General features: G+C 41.0%; 1 protein-coding gene across 1 annotated transcript in view; it reads left to right on the top strand.

Annotated features, from left to right (window-relative positions):
* Positions 1-17596, top strand: part of FASN (fatty acid synthase) — a 42913-nt gene extending 25317 nt beyond the window's left edge. The window contains exons 24-43 of the mRNA XM_064728748.1: positions 1223-1387; positions 1591-1709; positions 1814-1968; positions 2304-2507; positions 3508-3658; positions 4176-4354; positions 4893-5012; positions 5153-5275; positions 6082-6305; positions 6619-6820; positions 7867-8018; positions 8520-8611; positions 8757-8908; positions 9208-9450; positions 10946-11134; positions 11675-11902; positions 12306-12526; positions 13058-13156; positions 13283-13534; positions 14610-17596. Coding sequence (XP_064584818.1) covers positions 1223-1387; positions 1591-1709; positions 1814-1968; positions 2304-2507; positions 3508-3658; positions 4176-4354; positions 4893-5012; positions 5153-5275; positions 6082-6305; positions 6619-6820; positions 7867-8018; positions 8520-8611; positions 8757-8908; positions 9208-9450; positions 10946-11134; positions 11675-11902; positions 12306-12526; positions 13058-13156; positions 13283-13534; positions 14610-14747 — 3408 coding nt within the window. The 3' untranslated portion in view covers positions 14748-17596. The remainder of the gene's footprint in view (positions 1-1222; positions 1388-1590; positions 1710-1813; positions 1969-2303; positions 2508-3507; positions 3659-4175; positions 4355-4892; positions 5013-5152; positions 5276-6081; positions 6306-6618; positions 6821-7866; positions 8019-8519; positions 8612-8756; positions 8909-9207; positions 9451-10945; positions 11135-11674; positions 11903-12305; positions 12527-13057; positions 13157-13282; positions 13535-14609) is intronic.
* The last annotated feature ends 1696 nt before the right edge of the window (positions 17597-19292 follow it).

Raw genomic sequence — 19292 nt, 5'->3', positions numbered from 1 at the left:
CTGATCCCATAATGAGATACAGTAAATAAGCCCTGAGAAGCTGGAGAAGGGAGAGAAGAGTGTCAGCATTGTATCTTCCAACCAGTATATCATACAGATAAACTAATGCCAAAGCTGGTGCAAGAGGAGGAGAGTGAAAGGCAAGGGTAAGGGTGGAAACTGGGGCATCATCTTCTCTTGACATCTGTTAGACTCAGCAGTAATGGAAAAATGCACCTCTGCTGAACTTACCTATTTTTCCTGATTTGAGGGGATGCAGCCTCTCAGCTCTCTTCTTTTAGAACAAGAAGAGAATAGCGCTTCCAAGAGTTTGGGTTTTGTTTATAATTCTGGGGTGGGGTTGTTGGATTTTGAATTTTGCAATTACATGGATTCTAGCCCTTCCTGAATACATTTTTTCAAGGGGATTTGAGAAGAAAGGTTAGGTTCTTTGCTCTGAATCTTTCCCAGTGAACAGGAGGATAAAGAGAAGGCAGAGATGCTACTGGCACCAATAACAAAAACCAGAAATTTGTCATTAGTATCAGTAGCCTGGTATTAGCAAATCCCCGGGAGAAGATATCTGTCCCTTGAATGTTCCTTCTCTGAAGGAAATTATACAAGCCAGGCAAGAGTGTGCAGGACTTACATAGTTCTCAAAGTTTTCTAGATACAGACACTGTCCTTGGACCTTGATATAAGGGATCACACTGTAAAAAACCTTCTGCTGGTTTGTGCCTGACATAGGAAAAGCAAATGGATGCTTTTCTGAGAGACTGCATTCATCTTTATTTCATTCAGATAGTAATCCTCAAGTGTTTCTGGATATGCCATACATGCATTTACATTCCTTTGTTTTCCTGAAATGCCATTTCAGTGTAACTTAGACATATGGGTGCTTCTCCCCATCTCTGTGCAAACAGGGCTTATGTGACATAGGGTCATAGACACATTCAAATACACTGTGGAATTTGGTGGTATGGTCACAGCTCAGGTTTTTGTTTTTTGCACATCTGCTAGTGTGCTAAGACTGGTTGCCTAACTTGGACTTTGAGGTATTTGTACTCCCACTTTTGGAAGATCCTTTAGGGAAGAAGGAGTAGTCTAGATGTGGATAGAACATTATTATGTTAATCAAACCTGTATTTGTACTGTGACAATACAGAACAAGTTTTCAAGAAAAAGCAAGAAAAAATGACTTTTGATTTTGCTGTTAATTTTGTTGCTTTGCCTGATTTGACAGGCACAGTGGGAGGACTTATTCAGCAAAGTTTCATTGAATCTTGTTGCCATGAAGAAGTCATTCTTTGGCTCAGTTATTTTCCTGTGTCGTCGGCAAGCTCCTGTCAAAGCACCTGTTTTTCTGCCAGTAGATGAGACGAACTTCAAGTGGGTTGAATCATTAAAGGTGAGAATTCTTGTGTCCTAGGTATCTGAATTTCCAAATCATTATACTTTCTGAATGAGATATTTAGTAGTGTTGAAAGAAGAATGTGTGTGTGTGTGTGTTCAGTTACTTTTACTAAAATAGAAGTTACTAATCTCTGCCAAGGATATGAGGGCTATTTTCTTTGTAGTTCCTGGTAAAACAGTTTGGGGTTTGTCCTGTAGGAGATCTTGGCTGACGCATCAGAGAAGCCTGTGTGGTTGACTGCCACCAGTTGTGCGAACTCAGGAATTTTGGGAATGGTGAACTGCCTTCGCCTTGAAGCAGAAGGCCACCGAATCAGGTACGCGAGCATGCCTTTGAGTCACATTTGGGAGATGAGATATTTGTGTTAGTTTCTTCTCAGACCTATAGGAAAACAAACAAAATGACAACTCTTGTCTTCAGGTGTGTGTTCATTTCCAACTTGAACTCTTCATCTGCTGTCCCACCCACAAGTCTTTCTTCTCTGGAGATGCAGAAGATTGTTCAGAAGGACCTGGTGATGAATGTGTATCGTGATGGAAAGTGGGGCTCCTTCAGGCATCTTACATTGCAGCAAGGTACAGTCTTTGAGAGCTGAGGATCACTTGCAAGGCCTTGAATCTGAATGAACTTTGAATAGAAAATGAGTAGCTATTGTTCCTACGGTTACCTTTTATTATTATTTTTAATTAACAATTTTGAATTCTTCTGTTTCAGCTCAAAGTGAACAGTAGAACATTGTGGTGCTAGAAGGGATAGGCTATTTAGGGCATCAGTAGTATTGCAAAGCAAGAAAGGGCTCTCAGGATAGCAAATGGAGAAGGAGGTAGAAATTGCACAAGGAGTTTACTCGTTTTGGAAAGCACGTACCTTTGTTAATATGTCTAAGTTCTTACTGTTCCTTCTCCTGCAGCACAACCTCAGGAGCTGACAGAATATGCCTATGTGAATGTGCTAACTCGTGGAGATCTCTCATCTCTTCGCTGGATTGTCTCCCCACTTCGACACTTCCACACAACTGATCCCAATGTTTTACTCTGCAAAGTCTATTACGCATCTCTCAACTTCCGGGACATTATGCTGGCCACGGGGAAGCTTTCTCCAGATGCTATCCCTGGTGAGTTAAAGTTACACTTAAAAGGATATGTATTGTGGTTCTAGAATTAATCTCTTGATTGTTCGTTATGCACTGGCTAGATTGTATGCCAGAAAGCATGCTTTTGAGAAGGAAGTACAGCTCTGCTGCAGGGCTGTACACCAAAAAGTTCCCAAGTTCTACTTCGAGTTACAGTTCCATTTTTTTCCAATTAACAAACTATGCTCTGAGAAGTGTTGCTCGCCACATTGCACAGATACCAAGTGTGAGATAAAATATGTTGATAGAGGTTCCAGAGATGGGCATGGTAAATACCAAGGTGACAATGTCAAAGTTGCCTTTTGCCATGCTGATGGACATGCTTGAATTTCAGGGAGGAAAAATGCACGATGAAGTAATTGCCTGTTTACAAAATGGAGGTAGTACTAGCTTTATAGCAAGTTAAGAATTAATGTAATGTGTATGAAATGGTTTTAAAATATGTATTTAAAAGAGAGGGGATGGAGCATGTTAAAATTTGGTGATTTGAGTAGGGCTGGGTTTCCTTCATGACTGAACCACTTGGCATAATGAAAGTTGCCTCTGTGTATGGCAGAAGGTTGGAAGTAGATGATCTTTAGTCTCTTCCAACACAAGCCATTCTATGATTCTGTGACTGACATAAGTGTCTGCCTAAAACATGAATTATCAAAAATTCGTATTTTGCAGTGATCATCTTTATAGTTTATATATAATTCTTTTTCTGAGGGACAGAATTGCCTCTGAAACAAGGTGTTTTCATGACATTTCTCAGATGAAAACTGGAAACTAATGCAATGTCATCAAGGATAAGTGCTCATGATTTAATGAGACCAAGTCCTTTTCCACTACTCTTGCAGTGAGCCATTAACTATGACAATTTATGAACTGTGTACAGAAGAGACAAATCTCAGAGGTTTAGACTTTCAGGGTCTGCTGCTGTAGAATAGGAATTTTAGAAGATAATTTTCTTTTTTTGTAAAGGGTGTTAATGTTCTTTCAGGTAATTGGGCTTTGCAGCAGTGCATGCTGGGCATGGAGTTCTCAGGACGGGACACGGCTGGAAGAAGAGTAATGGGATTGCTGCCAGCAAAGGGGCTGGCCACAGTGGTAGACTGTGAAAAAAGGTTTCTATGGGAGGTGCCTGAAAACTGGTAGGTCAGCTTCTGTTTTCTGGTTAAGATTTGCCTTCCTGCCTGAGGCTGATGACAGCTCTGATCAAACCTGAGTGCTGCACAATGGCTAGATTCATCTCTGGCAAATGTTAACAGGGTTATAGTGTGCCAAGAAACTGTAGAATTTTGCATTAGATTCACTGCAGGAGTTCAGCAGCACTAGTTTTTGTACAGTGGCTTACACAAGGTTCTCATCTTTTTTTGGACTCTTAGCTTCACATGTTTCAGGATACTCTGGGATATCAGTGTTCGTTATGTTACTGGTTAGTTAGTGAAATATTTTTGCAGAATAATGAAACCTGTCTGTGTTTGGCAGCTGCGGTAGTCTGCTGTATGATTGACGCTTTATTATCTATATTTTCTATCTATCCTATCTTAACACTTTCTTATCTGTCTCAGCAGCAGAGCCTTTCTGTTGGAGAAAGGCAGATTTCATCAGGAGAATCTAGTAGTCTTTCCCAAGGCTAAAGATACCTCCTTCCACTTTGCTCTTTAGGACTCTGGAAGAAGCAGCTTCAGTGCCTGTGGTTTATGCCACTGCTTATTATGCTTTGGTGGTTCGAGGTGGTATGAAGAAGGGTGAGAGTGTCCTGATTCACTCTGGCTCAGGAGGTGTGGGCCAAGCAGCCATTGCCATTGCCCTGAGCATGGGCTGCCGTGTCTTTACTACTGTAGGTGAGTACTGAGGGCCCAAAGTCATGGGGAGAGAGAGATTATAGCTAATAGAGGAAGCATGTGTGTGTACACATATAGAAATATATATACCTATTTAGGTATATACTTACTCCCCTCCCAATGTGATCTGCTGTAGCTTTGATCTAGTTTCCAGGCTGAGAACTGGTTACATAGTAAATACAGCTACTGACTCTGTGCTTGAAAATTCCACAGCACAGTCAAATGTATCTGTCTCTGTACATTATATAATCAAAAGCCTGGAAGAAGAGCATGGCTTCCTCATTTTACATTTAGTAATATGGATCAAATGCCTTCCATTGAAAGGCTGTCATCTGTTTCTGGTCCTTGCTCTATCTCATAAATGAGCAGTAGCAACCAGACAGCCTTTGTTCTAAAGTCTGACATCTTGAGAGACTGAAAGCTTGGAGATGGCTTCTTAGATTTACAGTCCTTGGGCGAAAGATGTGCAGTGGAAAATGGGCTGTTTCATCATAAAAATGAAATTAGTGACATCTTTCAACCTGTCTTCTACTTCCAGGTTCCGCTGAGAAACGTAAGTATCTCCAAGCAAGATTTCCACAGCTAGATGCTAATAGCTTTTCCAGCTCCAGAGATACTGCCTTTGAACAGCATATACTTCGAGTTACCAATGGAAAAGGTGAAGTTCAATAAATATTTTTCCTTTTTTTGTCAGCTAAGCCACATTATCAGTTGTGCATTCTAAAGACAATATGAGTCACTAGAAGACAGGGTTAGGCTCTCAGCAGAGTTAAGTAGGTGCTTCTCATTTCATTGCAGGTGTCAACCTCGTGTTAAATTCCTTGGCAGAAGAGAAGCTGCAAGCCAGTTTGCGTTGTCTTGCTCGACATGGCCGCTTCTTGGAAATAGGCAAATTTGATCTATCTAACAACAGTCAGCTTGGTAAGATGGGGCATTGGAAAGCACCTCTCATTAGGTTTTAGCTCCTGCCCAACACCCCATGTGCCCTTTTCTGCAGGACAGCTCTCCAACCTTCCCAAAATTTATACTTATGTCTGGTGTTACTAGGGCTCAGGTGCACAACTGACATTTGTTAAATTTTGTATCGCTTATGATTGCTTGGTGTTCCAGTCTATCCAGACCCCTCTGCAAGGCCTCTTGTGCCTCAAGGCAGTCAACAGCATCTACCAGTTTTGAAGGCACAGGGCAAGATAACCCTGATTGCTCTTCTATGGGAAAAAATTTTTGAATTTTGTAAGGTGATGTGTCAATGAAAAATTACAGCAATGTTCTCCTGTTGTAGAATGATTGCATATAGCGTTGACAGCCTGCTTCCTTATTCTAATTAAATTTCAAAAATCCTATCATATTGGAAAACCTTGCTATGAGGAAGAGTCTCCTGTGGAGGTAGACATGATGTATGCAGGATTATAGCTCCCCTGGGACTCTAACTCAGCTGTCACTAGACAAAACCTGTTCTTTTTAATATCAGACTGACCATGATATAACTTGTCCTCTCAACACACAATTTTTTGGAGTTGCATTTCTGTGAAACTGGTCTGCTTGTAAGAGAACAACATAATGTTATGAATTGGAGAATATCTGCAAGAATGAGTTTGCAAAATGTAGAATTCAAGCGTGTGACTGCTTTACTCCTGTAACCTGCCCAGAAATGTTTCTGAAGCAGAGGGTAGGCTCCATTTTGAGATGTCAGCAGCATCAGATCATAACTAAGTTGCTTTTTCTAGGAATGTCTCTCTTCCTCAAAAATGTGGCATTTCATGGGATCCTACTAGATTCAATATTTGATGAGGGAAACCAAGAGTGGGAAGTAGTATCAGAGCTGTTGAAGAAAGGCATAAGAGATGGTGTAGTAAAGCCCCTGAGGAGTTCGGTCTTCAACAAAGAAGAGGTAGAAGCTGCCTTCAGATTCATGGCACAAGGAAAACATATTGGCAAAGTTATCATCAAGGTAATGCAATAATGATTTTGATTCTCTGATACCTCTGGCCATCCTCTGGTGACTGTTGGGTATTTTGATCCATTTTGAGTTGAAGGTCTATCAGTAGGGCAGCACAGGGTCAGTTTTTACTGCTGACACTGTCACAATTGTAACTGTCAAGTCTGGCACTGATTCTATGAGGTCCATTCCTATTGACTGGAGTAGCATAGCACGAAAAGATAAGAAATGCATTATGTATCTGATTATCTAATTGTAACTACCTTCTTTTTTGTGTGTGTGTTGTTTCTGGTTCTTGGTTGTTTTTTTTTTTTCGTGGGGGAAGGTCCAAGAAGAGGAAAAGGAGTATCCTTTAAGAAAGTCTGAACCAGTTAAAATCTCTGCAATCTCCCGAACCTCCTGTCCACCTACGAAGTCCTACATCATCACAGGGGGCCTGGGAGGATTTGGGCTGGAGTTGGCACAGTGGCTAGTTGAGAGAGGAGCACAGAAAATTATACTGACGTCTCGTTCTGGCATACGAACTGGTAAGCAAAAATTGTAAGGGAGCAGGGAATATGACTGCCTTTCAACAGACCTCAGTTTGTAGTTTCTCTCCATTTTAAGGGTCCTGTTGGTGACTAATAATGTCTAGATCTCTTTTCTTTCCTGTATTATCTCACTTCAAGTATCCTGTATTATCTCACTTTAGTTATTGTAAAGGAGGAACAATCTTTTCGCTTGACCTTTTATTCCAATTACTACTTTCCCCCTTTTATGCTTCCTATTTTTATCAACCCATTTTCTCTCTTATACAGGGTTTTTTTCTGTAGCCTTTCTTTTATCTTTATGCCCTCTGCAAAATCTGGCTACCTCGCTGACTTGTCCACTGGCTGTAGTATGTTAGATCACATGCCACAAGGAAGGGCCTAAAAACTCCTTGTTAAAGATACTTTGTTCCTCATGTGTGGATGCTCACTCTGGATCCTTAGATAGCTCATCTGTAAAGATGAACCTTACTATCTGATAGCATCCATAAACATTTTTACTGAGATTTAAGGCATTAGTTTGATTACAGTGGCAGCATTGAGATTTATCAGTGATAGTCTTCAGTATTTCCTCATACAAATTCACTCATAACTCAAATCCTCTCTGTCTCTACAGGTTTCTTCTTTCTTTTGGCAAGTTCACAATCACACCACTTGTGTGTACAAACCCATTGATCAAATACAACTTTTCAATTTCTGGTTGTGCTACTATAATCTGTTGCTTTGCTCTAATCTAACCAATTTTCCCTATCTCAGTACCCAAATTTTTGTTAATTTCTCTTCACAGTTGTTTGTTTTTTTCCTTCCTTCCTCCCACCACCACCCCAGCCCTTAGGTTCTCCCAGTGCTGTTCTCCACTTTATCTATGTAGAATTTCTGAAATTCAAAATTTTGAAATTTTGTTCAATTTTTATCTCATAGCTGAATCAGGAATTATTTAGCTATTCAGTCCCTATCTAGTCAGAGAAGCATAAAGGAGCAGCTTAACCAAAGCCTTACATTTGGGATTCTTCATGCAAGGCACTGTCCACCTTTATTTCTTCTAGGTTATCAGGCTAAACGTGTTCAAGAGTGGAAGGCACTGGGAATCAAAGTGCTGGTATCTACCAGCGATATTGGAACACTAGAAGGAACACAGCAATTAATAGAAGAGGCTTTGAAGCTTGGACCAGTTGGAGGCATCTTTAATTTGGCTGTGGTAAGTGACAAAAATGCTCAGGACTTGTAAGAAGCAACATCCATTCATGTGACCTTTTTAACTAAAGGCAGTCAGGCTTCATACAATTTTAGTTAAGTTCTCTGTGTTTCAAAGGACACTATACTTTGGTCCTACCTGGTGATTAAAGGCTTATGGGCCTGTTCCCTTGACCTGAGAAGCAACAGTATTTGGCCAGTGAGTTCAATTCTGTGATGAGACAAATGTTGTCCTAGCCTCTTGTGGACAAGAAAAGTCCCACATAGAGCTTGCCAGAATTTTTGCAGTGTCAATACAGAAAAAATACTGAAAAAAGCAGACTTGGCACAAGGCATGTTGTCATATTTTGGGATATTCCAGATATGTCTGTACTGTGAATTTACAAAAATACATTGTGTAGTGATATCCTCTCATATCTCAAGCCATGTGGCATATTTAAACAGAGAAACTAGATATACTGAAACTACACTTTTTTTTTAAATCCCTCTTCCCACCCCCCCATAGGTCCTTAGAGACGGCATGATTGAAAATCAGACCCCAGAATTATTCTGCGAGGTCAACAAGCCAAAGTATTCAGGCACCCTTCATTTGGATTGGTAAGTGTCTGTAGAAGGGACAAATAAGAATTGTTTTTGAAGTCAAGGAACTGATCAAGCTTAGTTGCTTTAGTCTTGCACTAGCCTTTGACAGTAATACACTACGCAGGCTTTTCTGATGAGGTTTCTCCTGCTCTGTTCCAAGGGTGACTCGTAAGAAGTGTCCAGACCTGGACTATTTCGTTGTATTCTCCTCTGTAAGCTGTGGAAGAGGAAATGCTGGGCAAAGTAATTACGGCTTTGCCAATTCTACCATGGAGCGTATCTGTGAGCAGCGGCATCATGATGGACTCCCAGGTAAGATAACTTTACTCATTGCACAGTATGTACTATCTTGCCAAACATCCAGATGAGGACCAGCTCACCAGAAACCTGTGCACTTATCTGGAGTTATAAAGTCTTTTGAAGGCTGTTTTCTGCTCCTAGATGTTATGCTGAGTCATTCACGTGTGAATGAATACTCACCATTTAACAGTACAAAGGAAATGTAGGCCTTAGCATAGCTCATTATTAAGTTCCTTTTTTATTAACTCACTCCTGTTCCTGCCAACTGCTTTAGTTAGCTGCTTAGTGTGTTCTTCTAATTTCTTCTCCAGGCCTGGCAATCCAGTGGGGAGCCATTGGTGATGTGGGTATCTTGATGAAGACAATGGGAAACAAAGACATTGTGGTGGGGGGAACAATTCCCCAACAAATGAGCTCATGCCTGGAGGTGCTCGATGTTTTCCTGAATCAACCTCATCCTGTCATGTCCAGTTTTGTCCTAGCAGAGAAAGTCTCAGCGAAAGCTGAAGGAGGTAGTCAGCGGGATCTTGTAGAAGCTGTTGCTCACATCCTGGGTAAGTGCTGTCACTCAAGTACTACTGGATGGTGCCTACTCTCTCATTACCTTTGGAAAGCAGTGGTGCTGCTGTAGGTCCTCTGCTCAGCATCTCTTCCTGGTCCCCTGTGTTGTACCAATGTTGCTGTTGTGAGACTGTTGGCGCTTTTTTTTTTCCCCCTTTACACTGCTCCTTCTCTCAAATAAGGACTGTTTCTTTTATGGGTTTTCCTCCGTTAATGTGTTTACATAGATATGCATATATACTCCAGAGTCTTGGGTTTTATTTAGAGTGAGCTGGTACCTTTCTCCAAGTGGAGAATCAACAGGGAACAGTCCCCAAGAGCAAAATTCTGGGACAGCACATAAGACAGTAAATACATAATTAACTTCCTGAGTATGGTTTCAGCTTTCAAATATTCACCTTGATATGTCACCATGCCACAAAAAATAGCTTTTTTCTACTTATTGCTTAACTGGTATTTTATTCACTTACCAACTCTGTCATCCCATGTGAACATCTAGTAACCATAGCTTAACTATGCATTACAAGTGCCATGTCCTTCTGTCTGTCTTGAATCTGCTTTCTTTTACCATTGTGTCTCTTATTTTTGTGTTGACACTGAATAATTGCTGTCAGCTCTGTCTATTATGTCCCACTTCAGTTGTCTCTGTTGCAGGCAGAACTGTCTAGTGACCCTTTGTTTTTTCCCAAAAAAGGTACTGATAAATAAAAGACAGTCTCCTGAGTATTACTTAAGGAGTTGTATGCAACTCACTGACACTGAGAAATCTGATTTCTCAGGGCAGATGTGGCTTTTAGAAGCAATAGGAAAGGGTCTGGGAAACCACACTGCTACGGGGTTACTTGGAAGAGGAGAGTATGAAAGCAACAAAGGAGGAGCTAGTAATGAAGCCTGATAGTGGGAAGGGTGGCAGCATGGGGCTGTTCAAAGTGCTGAAGATGCAAGTGTTATTATTAGAGGCCTTCTGCAGGTAAGGAAGGAGTGAGAGATTGAACAGTGAGAAAAATGAAGGAGAAAAGGGATATGAAGCCTAAATGTATCACCTCCTCCTCCAGCGTTGTAGACATCAAGTGTTGCAGCCAACCATCACTGACATTGATAACTTCAGTCTCGGTGTAGCTGAGTGTTAGGTCTAGGACTGCAGTTTTCAATTAGAGCCTCCAGTGTGTGGAATCTGTCTAGCTGACTGACTGATCTGTATTTGGTCTAGAGCTGATGTGAAAATATTCACAGCTCTTTAGTTGGGAGTGAGGTATCCCCTGTCATAAATCTGTGCACATTAATATGTACTCTAAATACTAGATCCCATATGACAAGGTGGGGGTTATAGAATAGGTGGTTTATGAAAGTACTAGATGATCCTGAAAGGTAAACTGCAGCTCTACAGCAGAAGTTTATTGAGAGAGAGAAGAGAGTGGAGAAGGCTGCTAGAGAGACCAAGAGCTGAAAAGAAATTGCCATTATGCTAGTATGCTCTTTTGTTCTCAGGGGTCCGTGATGTGAGTAGTCTGAATGCTGAGAGTTCCTTGGCTGACTTAGGCTTGGATTCCTTGATGGGTGTGGAGGTGCGCCAGACACTGGAGAGAGACTATGACATCGTTATGACCATGAGAGAAATTCGTCTCCTTACAATCAACAAACTGCGTGAACTTTCTTCGAAGTCCAAGACAGCAGAGGGTAAAGTGTCTGAATTAAGGTTGCTACCAGTCACCTGAATCCAAATAATTAAGCTTCCAATCTGTTGCTTTCATCTCTAGTGACATAAACCTCTATCAGATCATGAAATAAGGTTATAATTGAATAGCTTTTTAGTGACAGACATGTCACAGAAGTGTTTTGACCACTAGGACAGGCCCATCATTTCTGGGAGCAGGGTGTACAAGCAAGGCAAGTGTGCAATCTGCTTTCTTGCATGGCTAGCAGCTGCATGCATGAGTACTCTCATGTAGCTAGGTGTGGGATGCAATTTGAGACCTTTTACTTGTCTGGGGAATAAACAATGTAATGTCACACTCACAGGAAGCTAAAATCATATGCAGTTGCTGCAGAAGCAGCTGACAGTAGGAAGATTTCTGCTTCTATGACCTGATGATGTAGTGAGGCAGCAGGCTAATCTAGGGCAGCCCTAGCCCTGAAGTTTTCCTTTAGGAGTATGGCTGCATGACCAAAACTGACCCTGAAGCTAATTGGGTTTGTCTGGTGTGCTTTCCTTCAAAGAGCTGAAGTCATCCTCACTGATGAAGGCAGGCCCAGGCGAACCTCCAAAACTAGATTTGAACAACTTACTGGTGAACCCAGAAGCACCAACAATCACTCGTCTAAATGATGTTCAGAGCATGGAGCGCCCTCTTTTCCTCGTTCACCCCATTGAAGGATCCATTGCAGTTTTCCACACTCTGGCCTCCAGACTTCACATGCCTTGCTATGGGCTCCAGTGCACAAAAGGTATCTCAGTTCTTCAGCATCTTGAATTTGCAAATATAACATTCTGAACTGTAGTTGCTTTTAGAGAGGGCTTTGTTTCTAGACTATTAAACTTGGAGGAGCAAGTATCAGGTCTATTAGTCTGCAGAGGGTCATGTCAAACATCCCCGGTATCAAGAAGAATAATGGATGAAATTGAAGAGTTTACGTATACAAAAGTCAAAGCATCCTGTTCAACCTGTCCTTGGAAGGCAGCAATATTACTATTACTTGTCCTAAATGCAAGTTGTTAACAATAATTTAGTAATTTACCTGCAAAATAACCTGAATGTTTCCAACAGGATTGTTTCTGAGTGCATGAAAACATCATTTATCTCTGCCAGTGTCTTTTCACGAGTCTTTCTAACTCACTTCCATGTTCCAGCCGCTCCTTTGGACAGCATCCAAAGCCTGGCAGCCTATTACATTGGCTGCATGAAGCAGATACAGCCTGAAGGACCTTACCGCATTGCTGGATACTCTTTTGGTGCCTGTGTAGCCTTTGAAATGTGTTCCCAGCTGCAAGCACAACAAAATGCTTCCCATGCACTCAACAGTTTATTCCTTTTTGATGGGTCTCATTCCTTTGTGGCAGCATATACCCAGGTAAGGGCCCAAAGAGACTCTTCTTTCTGGGGACCCCATCCTCTCTCATCAAGGCTCATTTTTCTCAAAGCTTACTATTCTGGATATGAGCAATCTGAAAAGCTGACAGACTTTCACAAAGATTATGAAGACAGCTGTAGACAGTGGATGCTTAGAGATGGCTGAAGGGTAGAAGCACATGAGAGGTGGTCTTCATTAAATGGAAAGAGTTCAACCACAAATGTTGCTCTTGCTATGATAAATCATAATATTAGTATGTCTTCTGGAAGATCCTAGTGCAAGTCAAGATCCTCTCGTAGTGGTGTGAGGAAACCTTGCTTAAGGGTTCCCTTTAATTTTCACTGTACTTTAGAGAATACTAGGCTCTTAGCAATTGCCACCTGTGGATTTGCTTTCTAATCTGTCTTGAAGGGATTTTCCCCCTTCCTTTTTTTTTCCAGTTCACACCTTTGGTTCTATTATTATTTTTATCTGACTTTTAATATCGGGCACATTCCTCTCACATTCACATTGTATTCTTCTCTCTTCCAGAGCTACAGAGCCAAACTGACCCAAGGAAATGAGGCTGAACTGGAGACCGAAGCACTGTGTGTCTTTGTTCAGCAATTTACGGGCATCGAACATAATAAGGTACTGTGTCTTATCTTCAAAATCCATGTCTTGATATTGCACAAGAGGGTGTATGTTTTTTTTGTTTAATTGAGATGAATTCTCAGCTGTTGAGACTAATGTGAAAAAAAAATTTAATATTTCCAGCTGCTGGAGGTTCTTCTGCCCCTGAAAGATCTGCAGGCTCGTGTGAATGCTGCTGTAGACCTAATAACTGAGATTCATACAAACATCAATCGTGAAGCACTCAGCTTTGCTGCTACTTCATTTTACCATAAGCTGAAGGCTGCTGACAAGTATATACCAGACTCCAAGTATCATGGGAATGTGACACTGATGCGGGCAAAGTCTCGCAATGAATATGAGGAAGGTCTGGGTAAAGACTATAAACTCTCAGAGGTCAGTCATAGCCCCACTGATGACTGTTGAATTTCTTCTGGTATTTGGGGAAGCCAAAGGAAAGCATGGGAAATCACCCTTACTGAGAAAAAAAGGACAAAACCAACCTTCAAGACATTATTGTTCTGCAGCTGCTGTGCTCTAACAAGAATAAGAAGTCCCCAAAAGCAAATAAGTTTATTGGTTTCAGGCATTTTCTGTGGGTAGTGAGGGCCAGAAAGTCTTGCCAGTATATAGGAAATGTTTTCTATAGCTGATTCTTGCGGCTCTCTAGAATGACTTTGGATAATAATGATGTTAAAGGAGAGCAATCTCTTTTCACTGTAGACCCTGAAGCTAATTCACGGAATGAGGGCAGCCTTCTGAAGAGCAAGTGTCAGTCTTAGGACAATAAAGGCAGCTTTTTCTGAGTTACCTTTTTTTCACTTAGAAGGTAGTAGTTAAAGTGGGTTTCTTGTGGTCTAAAAAAAGTTGGGGTTTGGCCCATAGTCCAGATAAGGTTCTTCAGCTCCTGCTCACACACAAGGCTTAAATTGGTGCAAATACCAGGGAAAAGGAAGGGATTGTCAGAATTCCCTTCCTGCTTCTGGCATCTCCTATCCTTTCAGATACCCAGCTTAGTCATTATTGATTCCAGGCTAACTTATAGATTATTAAAGTTATATAATGACCTTCAAGGAAGCTTTCTGGTGGTGGGAGAAGGCGTGGGGGGGTGGGGGGGTGTTTTCTTTGTTTCAGGGCTTGGAAGTAGCTATTTTATCATTCATTCTTTGATACTGTTGGTAAATTATTCTTTTGGTACTAGGTTGGTTAACTTCCTGCCCAGCTTATATTTGAGTGGATCACCTGTCAGGTTGTCAGACTATTGTGCTTTAAAACACCCGTTCCAAACAGTGCACCACAGCTGATCTGTGAAAATGTGTCAGAGTAAAACTGGTGCCATTTTTAGCTGAGTTCGATAGAGACAGTGGTCTAAATTATGACTAACTTGGAAGACTCACAAACCCAAAGTGGCTAGGTGACCAGCTGGTTGTAAATTGTGAATGAAAAGTTTTTCTTTTTCATACTTATGCAGGTATGCGATGGGAAGGTATCTGTCCACGTTGTTGAAGGAGATCACCGCACCTTGCTGGAGGGAGATGGTGTTGAATCAATTATTGGGATCATCCACAGCTCACTGGCAGAGCCACGTGTCAGTGTCAGAGAGGGTTAACTTCTACTTCCTCACTATCAATGATGAAGAAAATGCCAACAACATTCCTAGTTATGACAGGCCCCAAGGAACTCTTCCTGTTCAACATCTCATCTGCTCTGCTGCCAGAGCTGAGAAGTCCAGCTGGACTCAATTGGTCTTTTTTGTCTCTTTCTTGCTTATCTTTTCCCACATTTATGGGTTCTGTCTCCTTCCTTTCCTATGGCTGTTTTTCCCCCTAGTCTCCCTGTCCATGTTAACTGCAGTGCTGTGACTCTGTCACTGTGCACTGCAGTGAGGGTTCCCCACAGGTGGTTGCTTCCTACACCCTTGGCAGTATAAAAAAAAAAAAAAAACAAACAAATTTAGGAGTAGATTTCTTGTGCTTTATGTTGTTTTTGTCTTAACAGTATTCCAAAGGGTATGTGATAGCACTTGTTGACCAAGCCTAGTGAACAGGGAGAGAAGAGGAGCTGCAGCTGATTTTGGAGATACTTTTTATCTGTGAAGAATCTGTCTGCAGTTTAGGTCAGAAAGAGAATTCCATTGAGGGTTTTGTAACTATATTTTTTAATTTGCTATATTCTAAGTATTTATTGTGTCAAACCAGAGACTTCTTACTTGGTTTTAATTTATTGTGGGTTATAGGAGCAAAGAAACATCCTTTGTTGGAGGGAAAGGTTTATTCTACAAGGGAAAGTTGCCCATCTTTGAAATAATCTAATTTCTTGTTGGTTTTGTTGGGTTTTTTTTTTCTTTCTCCCACTGCCCTGACCTTTTCAGAAAGCATTAGGTAGAAGGAAGGATTCTTGCCATCATGTACTCTTCAGGGGAGAGAGGGGCCTGGAGGATAGGGTGGATTGTTTGACAGATGCTGCTGTATTGAACAGCCATAACTTGGGCATGATAAAAACAGGCAAAGCTGTCCCTAGGCAGGTACTTTGTTTATATTTGTGCAAGGTTCTGTGGCCTGTTCTATCAGAACCTTAGTAAAGCATTAGGATTATTGCTTTACCTTATTCCCTTTCACCTCCAGTCTTGCCACCCAATGAAAAATTTGGAATGGGGAGGGCGAGGAGTAGAATTCCTTAACAATAATTGAACAAATCCTCCCATCCCTGCTCTCCCATAATCAAAGCTCAGGCAAACATACAGGTATCTGCCCAAGGCCCGTAAATATTTTATTTAGCACAGGGCTTGCTTAAGCCTTGTGTTCATTTTCCTTTTGGTAATGAGACTGGAAATCCCACATAAGTTAGCTAAGTAATCAGTTTGATGGTCTGATTTTAAAATACAGTAGTACCTTTTTAAAGGAAATTTGCATAAAATTGAATTGAAAAATTTCTTGCCTTTGCTATGCTGGATCTGTCCTTTCCGAAATCAGTAAATCCTTGTTACACTTATGATACAGAGGAGACCTGGGTAGCAACAAAGCACCAGCTAGGAGGAGTTATTGTTCTTCTCCAAACTGCTGTAAAACCCTTCTTCTCTTCATTCCCCAGTAAAGTATTCTGGTGGTACAGGAGCATTCCAGTGACAGGAACAGATGGCTCTTCACTGCAGGTTCTGACCTAGTGTCTTTTGCTTATACCACCCTCTGTTGATAGTGGCTGGGTTAACTGATTTTAGTTTTATAAAGTATTTCTTTTGTGAAATTGAAATAAAACAACATAATGTCAGCTTAAACCATTTTGAAATGTCTTGTTCTTTTTTCTTTTCTTTTTTTTTCTTTTAATTAATACTTTTTGGTCTGAAGAGTGTCTTTTTGGCTTTCCTAGAATTAAACAGAATTCATCACTGGTTGGGTTTTGAATTCTTTTCTACCATTTCTTAATTCCATGTTTCATCTGGAGTCTCTCACTTCTTGGTATAAAGCAAAAAAACTGCTGCTAACATATCTGATTTGTAGTCTATAGAAATAATAATAGTAATAATGATAAAAATAACAACAATGAAGGCTTAATATTCTGAAGCATGGCTTGTTGTTGCCATGATTTTGGTACCTTAGATACAACCAATTTACAGCCATAATATTCAAGTGGGGACTTTTAGATGGGCTTCTGTTTGCAGTATTGGACAAGCCATTAATACTCCTGCTTCAGTTTCCCTGTCTATAAAATGGGACCATAGCATCTGCCTCAGGGCCTCTCTGAGAGTCAGACACGCAATGGCTATAAATGCTCTGAAGTTTTTGGTATGATGTCCAAGTGTTAGACAGTAACAGAAGGAGGAAAGTGTCTGCTGTGTGAGGCATACTGCATACTAATACTGGAGTGGCTGTGTAAGCTGTGTGCATATACCATGGGCCTTCATGATATCTACTGCCTACTGTCCCTGCGCCTGCTGGCATTGGGTATTACATAAAACAAAACCAATGGGGACTAGTTGGTTTGGTTTAACTTCTGGCAGTTGTAGTGAGCCTGAAAAAAAGGGGAAAGAATCCTACTTTTGTGTTGGTTATATTTAAAACTGGAAGGAATAAGAAAGGATTAAATGTAAAGCAAACAGGTACAATAGTGCTGTGCTAATGTGTGTAAGATCTGAATGGACTGTGTGGAAGGAGCAAGGACTAATGCCGTCCCATCTCTTGAAGCAGGAGTTTGATAAGCTCCCTGTATAAACAAATCTGTTTGGTTTCATCTAAGCAGAGCTTGAAAATACTGTTTTAGTCAAAGAAGTTGCTGAAGAATAACTTACAGCTCATATACTGTTAATGTTCTTGTGGTTGTTATTTGAAAAGCAGAAGATTGTTATGTTTAGGGCTTTTTTCCCCATAATTATCTGATTATGAGCTACTGCCATGTAAACCATTATTATAACTGGCTGCTGGATGCAGTGTGCCAAAAATAAAAACCTTATTAGTGCTGGTATTGCTTGTTTCTCAGTAGCCCATCAGATTAGACACGTAGAATAATATCAGAGGGCAAAATCCAATATTGCAGTTTCTTGTTTTGAGAAGACAAGGACAGAAGTGAAGTCCCTCATACCTACCCTTTCTGTGAAACTGAAGTGGGGATTCTTGTCAGCTGATGCATTCCATCCTTTTCAGATAGCTTCTCACAGGCTAAAACCATGCTGATCTCAGTCTCAAGACTGAAGAGCAGTTCTCTGACTGGGGAAGTGTTTAGGATCACAAATGCATATTGCCATTTTGAAATGATGGACCATGTACCTTAAATCTGCAATAGAAAGAGTTCAAGAATGTATGGCACACAGCATATGTTGTCACCAGTATTAAAGCTATTATTTTCCTTTTCTAGTCTACCACTTTAGAAGGCAAAGAAATACAGCTCTCTTGCTGAAGATAGCAGTAAAAATAATGCAAGAAGGGCCACCGTTTAATAGAACTAGTTACATAAAATAGCACTACTGAAGCGATACACGGAATAAATAGACTCCACAACCAGAGATAGTTATGAAGTGGGTATGTATGTCGGCGCCCGGCACAAGCGAGATAGCTCTCGTGAAAAACTTGTGCCCCGAGCTTCAGTCTGACCCACCTCTTTATTCACAAAGGTGTTCCATATGCAATAATTTGCACAATTTTTTCATGCATATTCAACCCCTGGCCCCGCCTGTCCTCGCCTCGTATGCTAAATAGTTCCACGCCCTTCTGGGCATGCGTGGTTCGTGGTTCGCTGTGGTGGTCGCACGGGGGTCTTTTGGTGGTCTCTGAGGCTGAAGGTTGTGGTCTTCCTCCTGGCTGAACTTTTGAACTTTTCCATTTGCGCATGCGCCCTTGGTCTCTTGGTGGTTCTCTGAGTATGTCTGTGGCTTTGATTAACTTGGAGCCAGAGGAGCTCCTTTATCTGGGTTCCCTTGGTCTCCTCTGGTATTGTTCTTTATGCAAGAAGCTTCAGAAATTTGCATTTCCTATGCCCTTTGTACCATGGCAGGGGTTTCTTAATCAGCAGGGTTAAAATTCAACACATTTAAAATGTGTTGAAACTTAAATGCTTAAATCATATTGCTAATTCAAGTGCATTCAAAAAATCTCTATTTCACTACCAGAAAGTGAAGTTCTCTGATGCTGAGAATGGAGGTCAAGTAAAACCCAAAAGACTTAAGGTAGAATAGGAAGCAGGTGTTTGTTTCTTTTGCACTTCAACAAGTTAAGAGACATCATGCCTGCAAATCAGGTCAAAAGAAAGAAAAAAATACCTCTGGAGCAGTTTCATCACAGGAAAGGAGAGTGCTAATAGCAGGGGTGCAAAGGCTGTATATTTAAAATAGCAATCTTGTTCTTTAGGCTGCAGAGAGGCAGACTTAACAGGCTTACTGAGCAATGGAGTATACATGTAACTCTGTGTACACTATGGTGCTTTGTTACGATTTTGTTAGAGTTTTTCTCTCCTGAAGAAAAGAAGTCCTGTAACTCAAGTTACATTGCTGTTTTGACTGGAGTAGAGATAGAGCATTTTTTATATGCTGGAAGGTATTGGCTGAGAGAAGCAGAACTCCTCCACTGTACTTATCCTGGTGATGATCAAAAGCTTTATAAAATGATGCAAAATGAACGATATTGCCATGGATGCTGTTACATTTGGTTCAGTCATGTGGACCATT

This window comes from Zonotrichia leucophrys, chromosome 18, assembly GCF_028769735.1.
Source record: "Zonotrichia leucophrys gambelii isolate GWCS_2022_RI chromosome 18, RI_Zleu_2.0, whole genome shotgun sequence".
Lineage (NCBI taxonomy): Eukaryota > Metazoa > Chordata > Aves > Passeriformes > Passerellidae > Zonotrichia > Zonotrichia leucophrys.
Note: the sequence above shows the minus strand (reverse complement) of the source record. Positions and strands in the feature narration are given on the sequence as shown.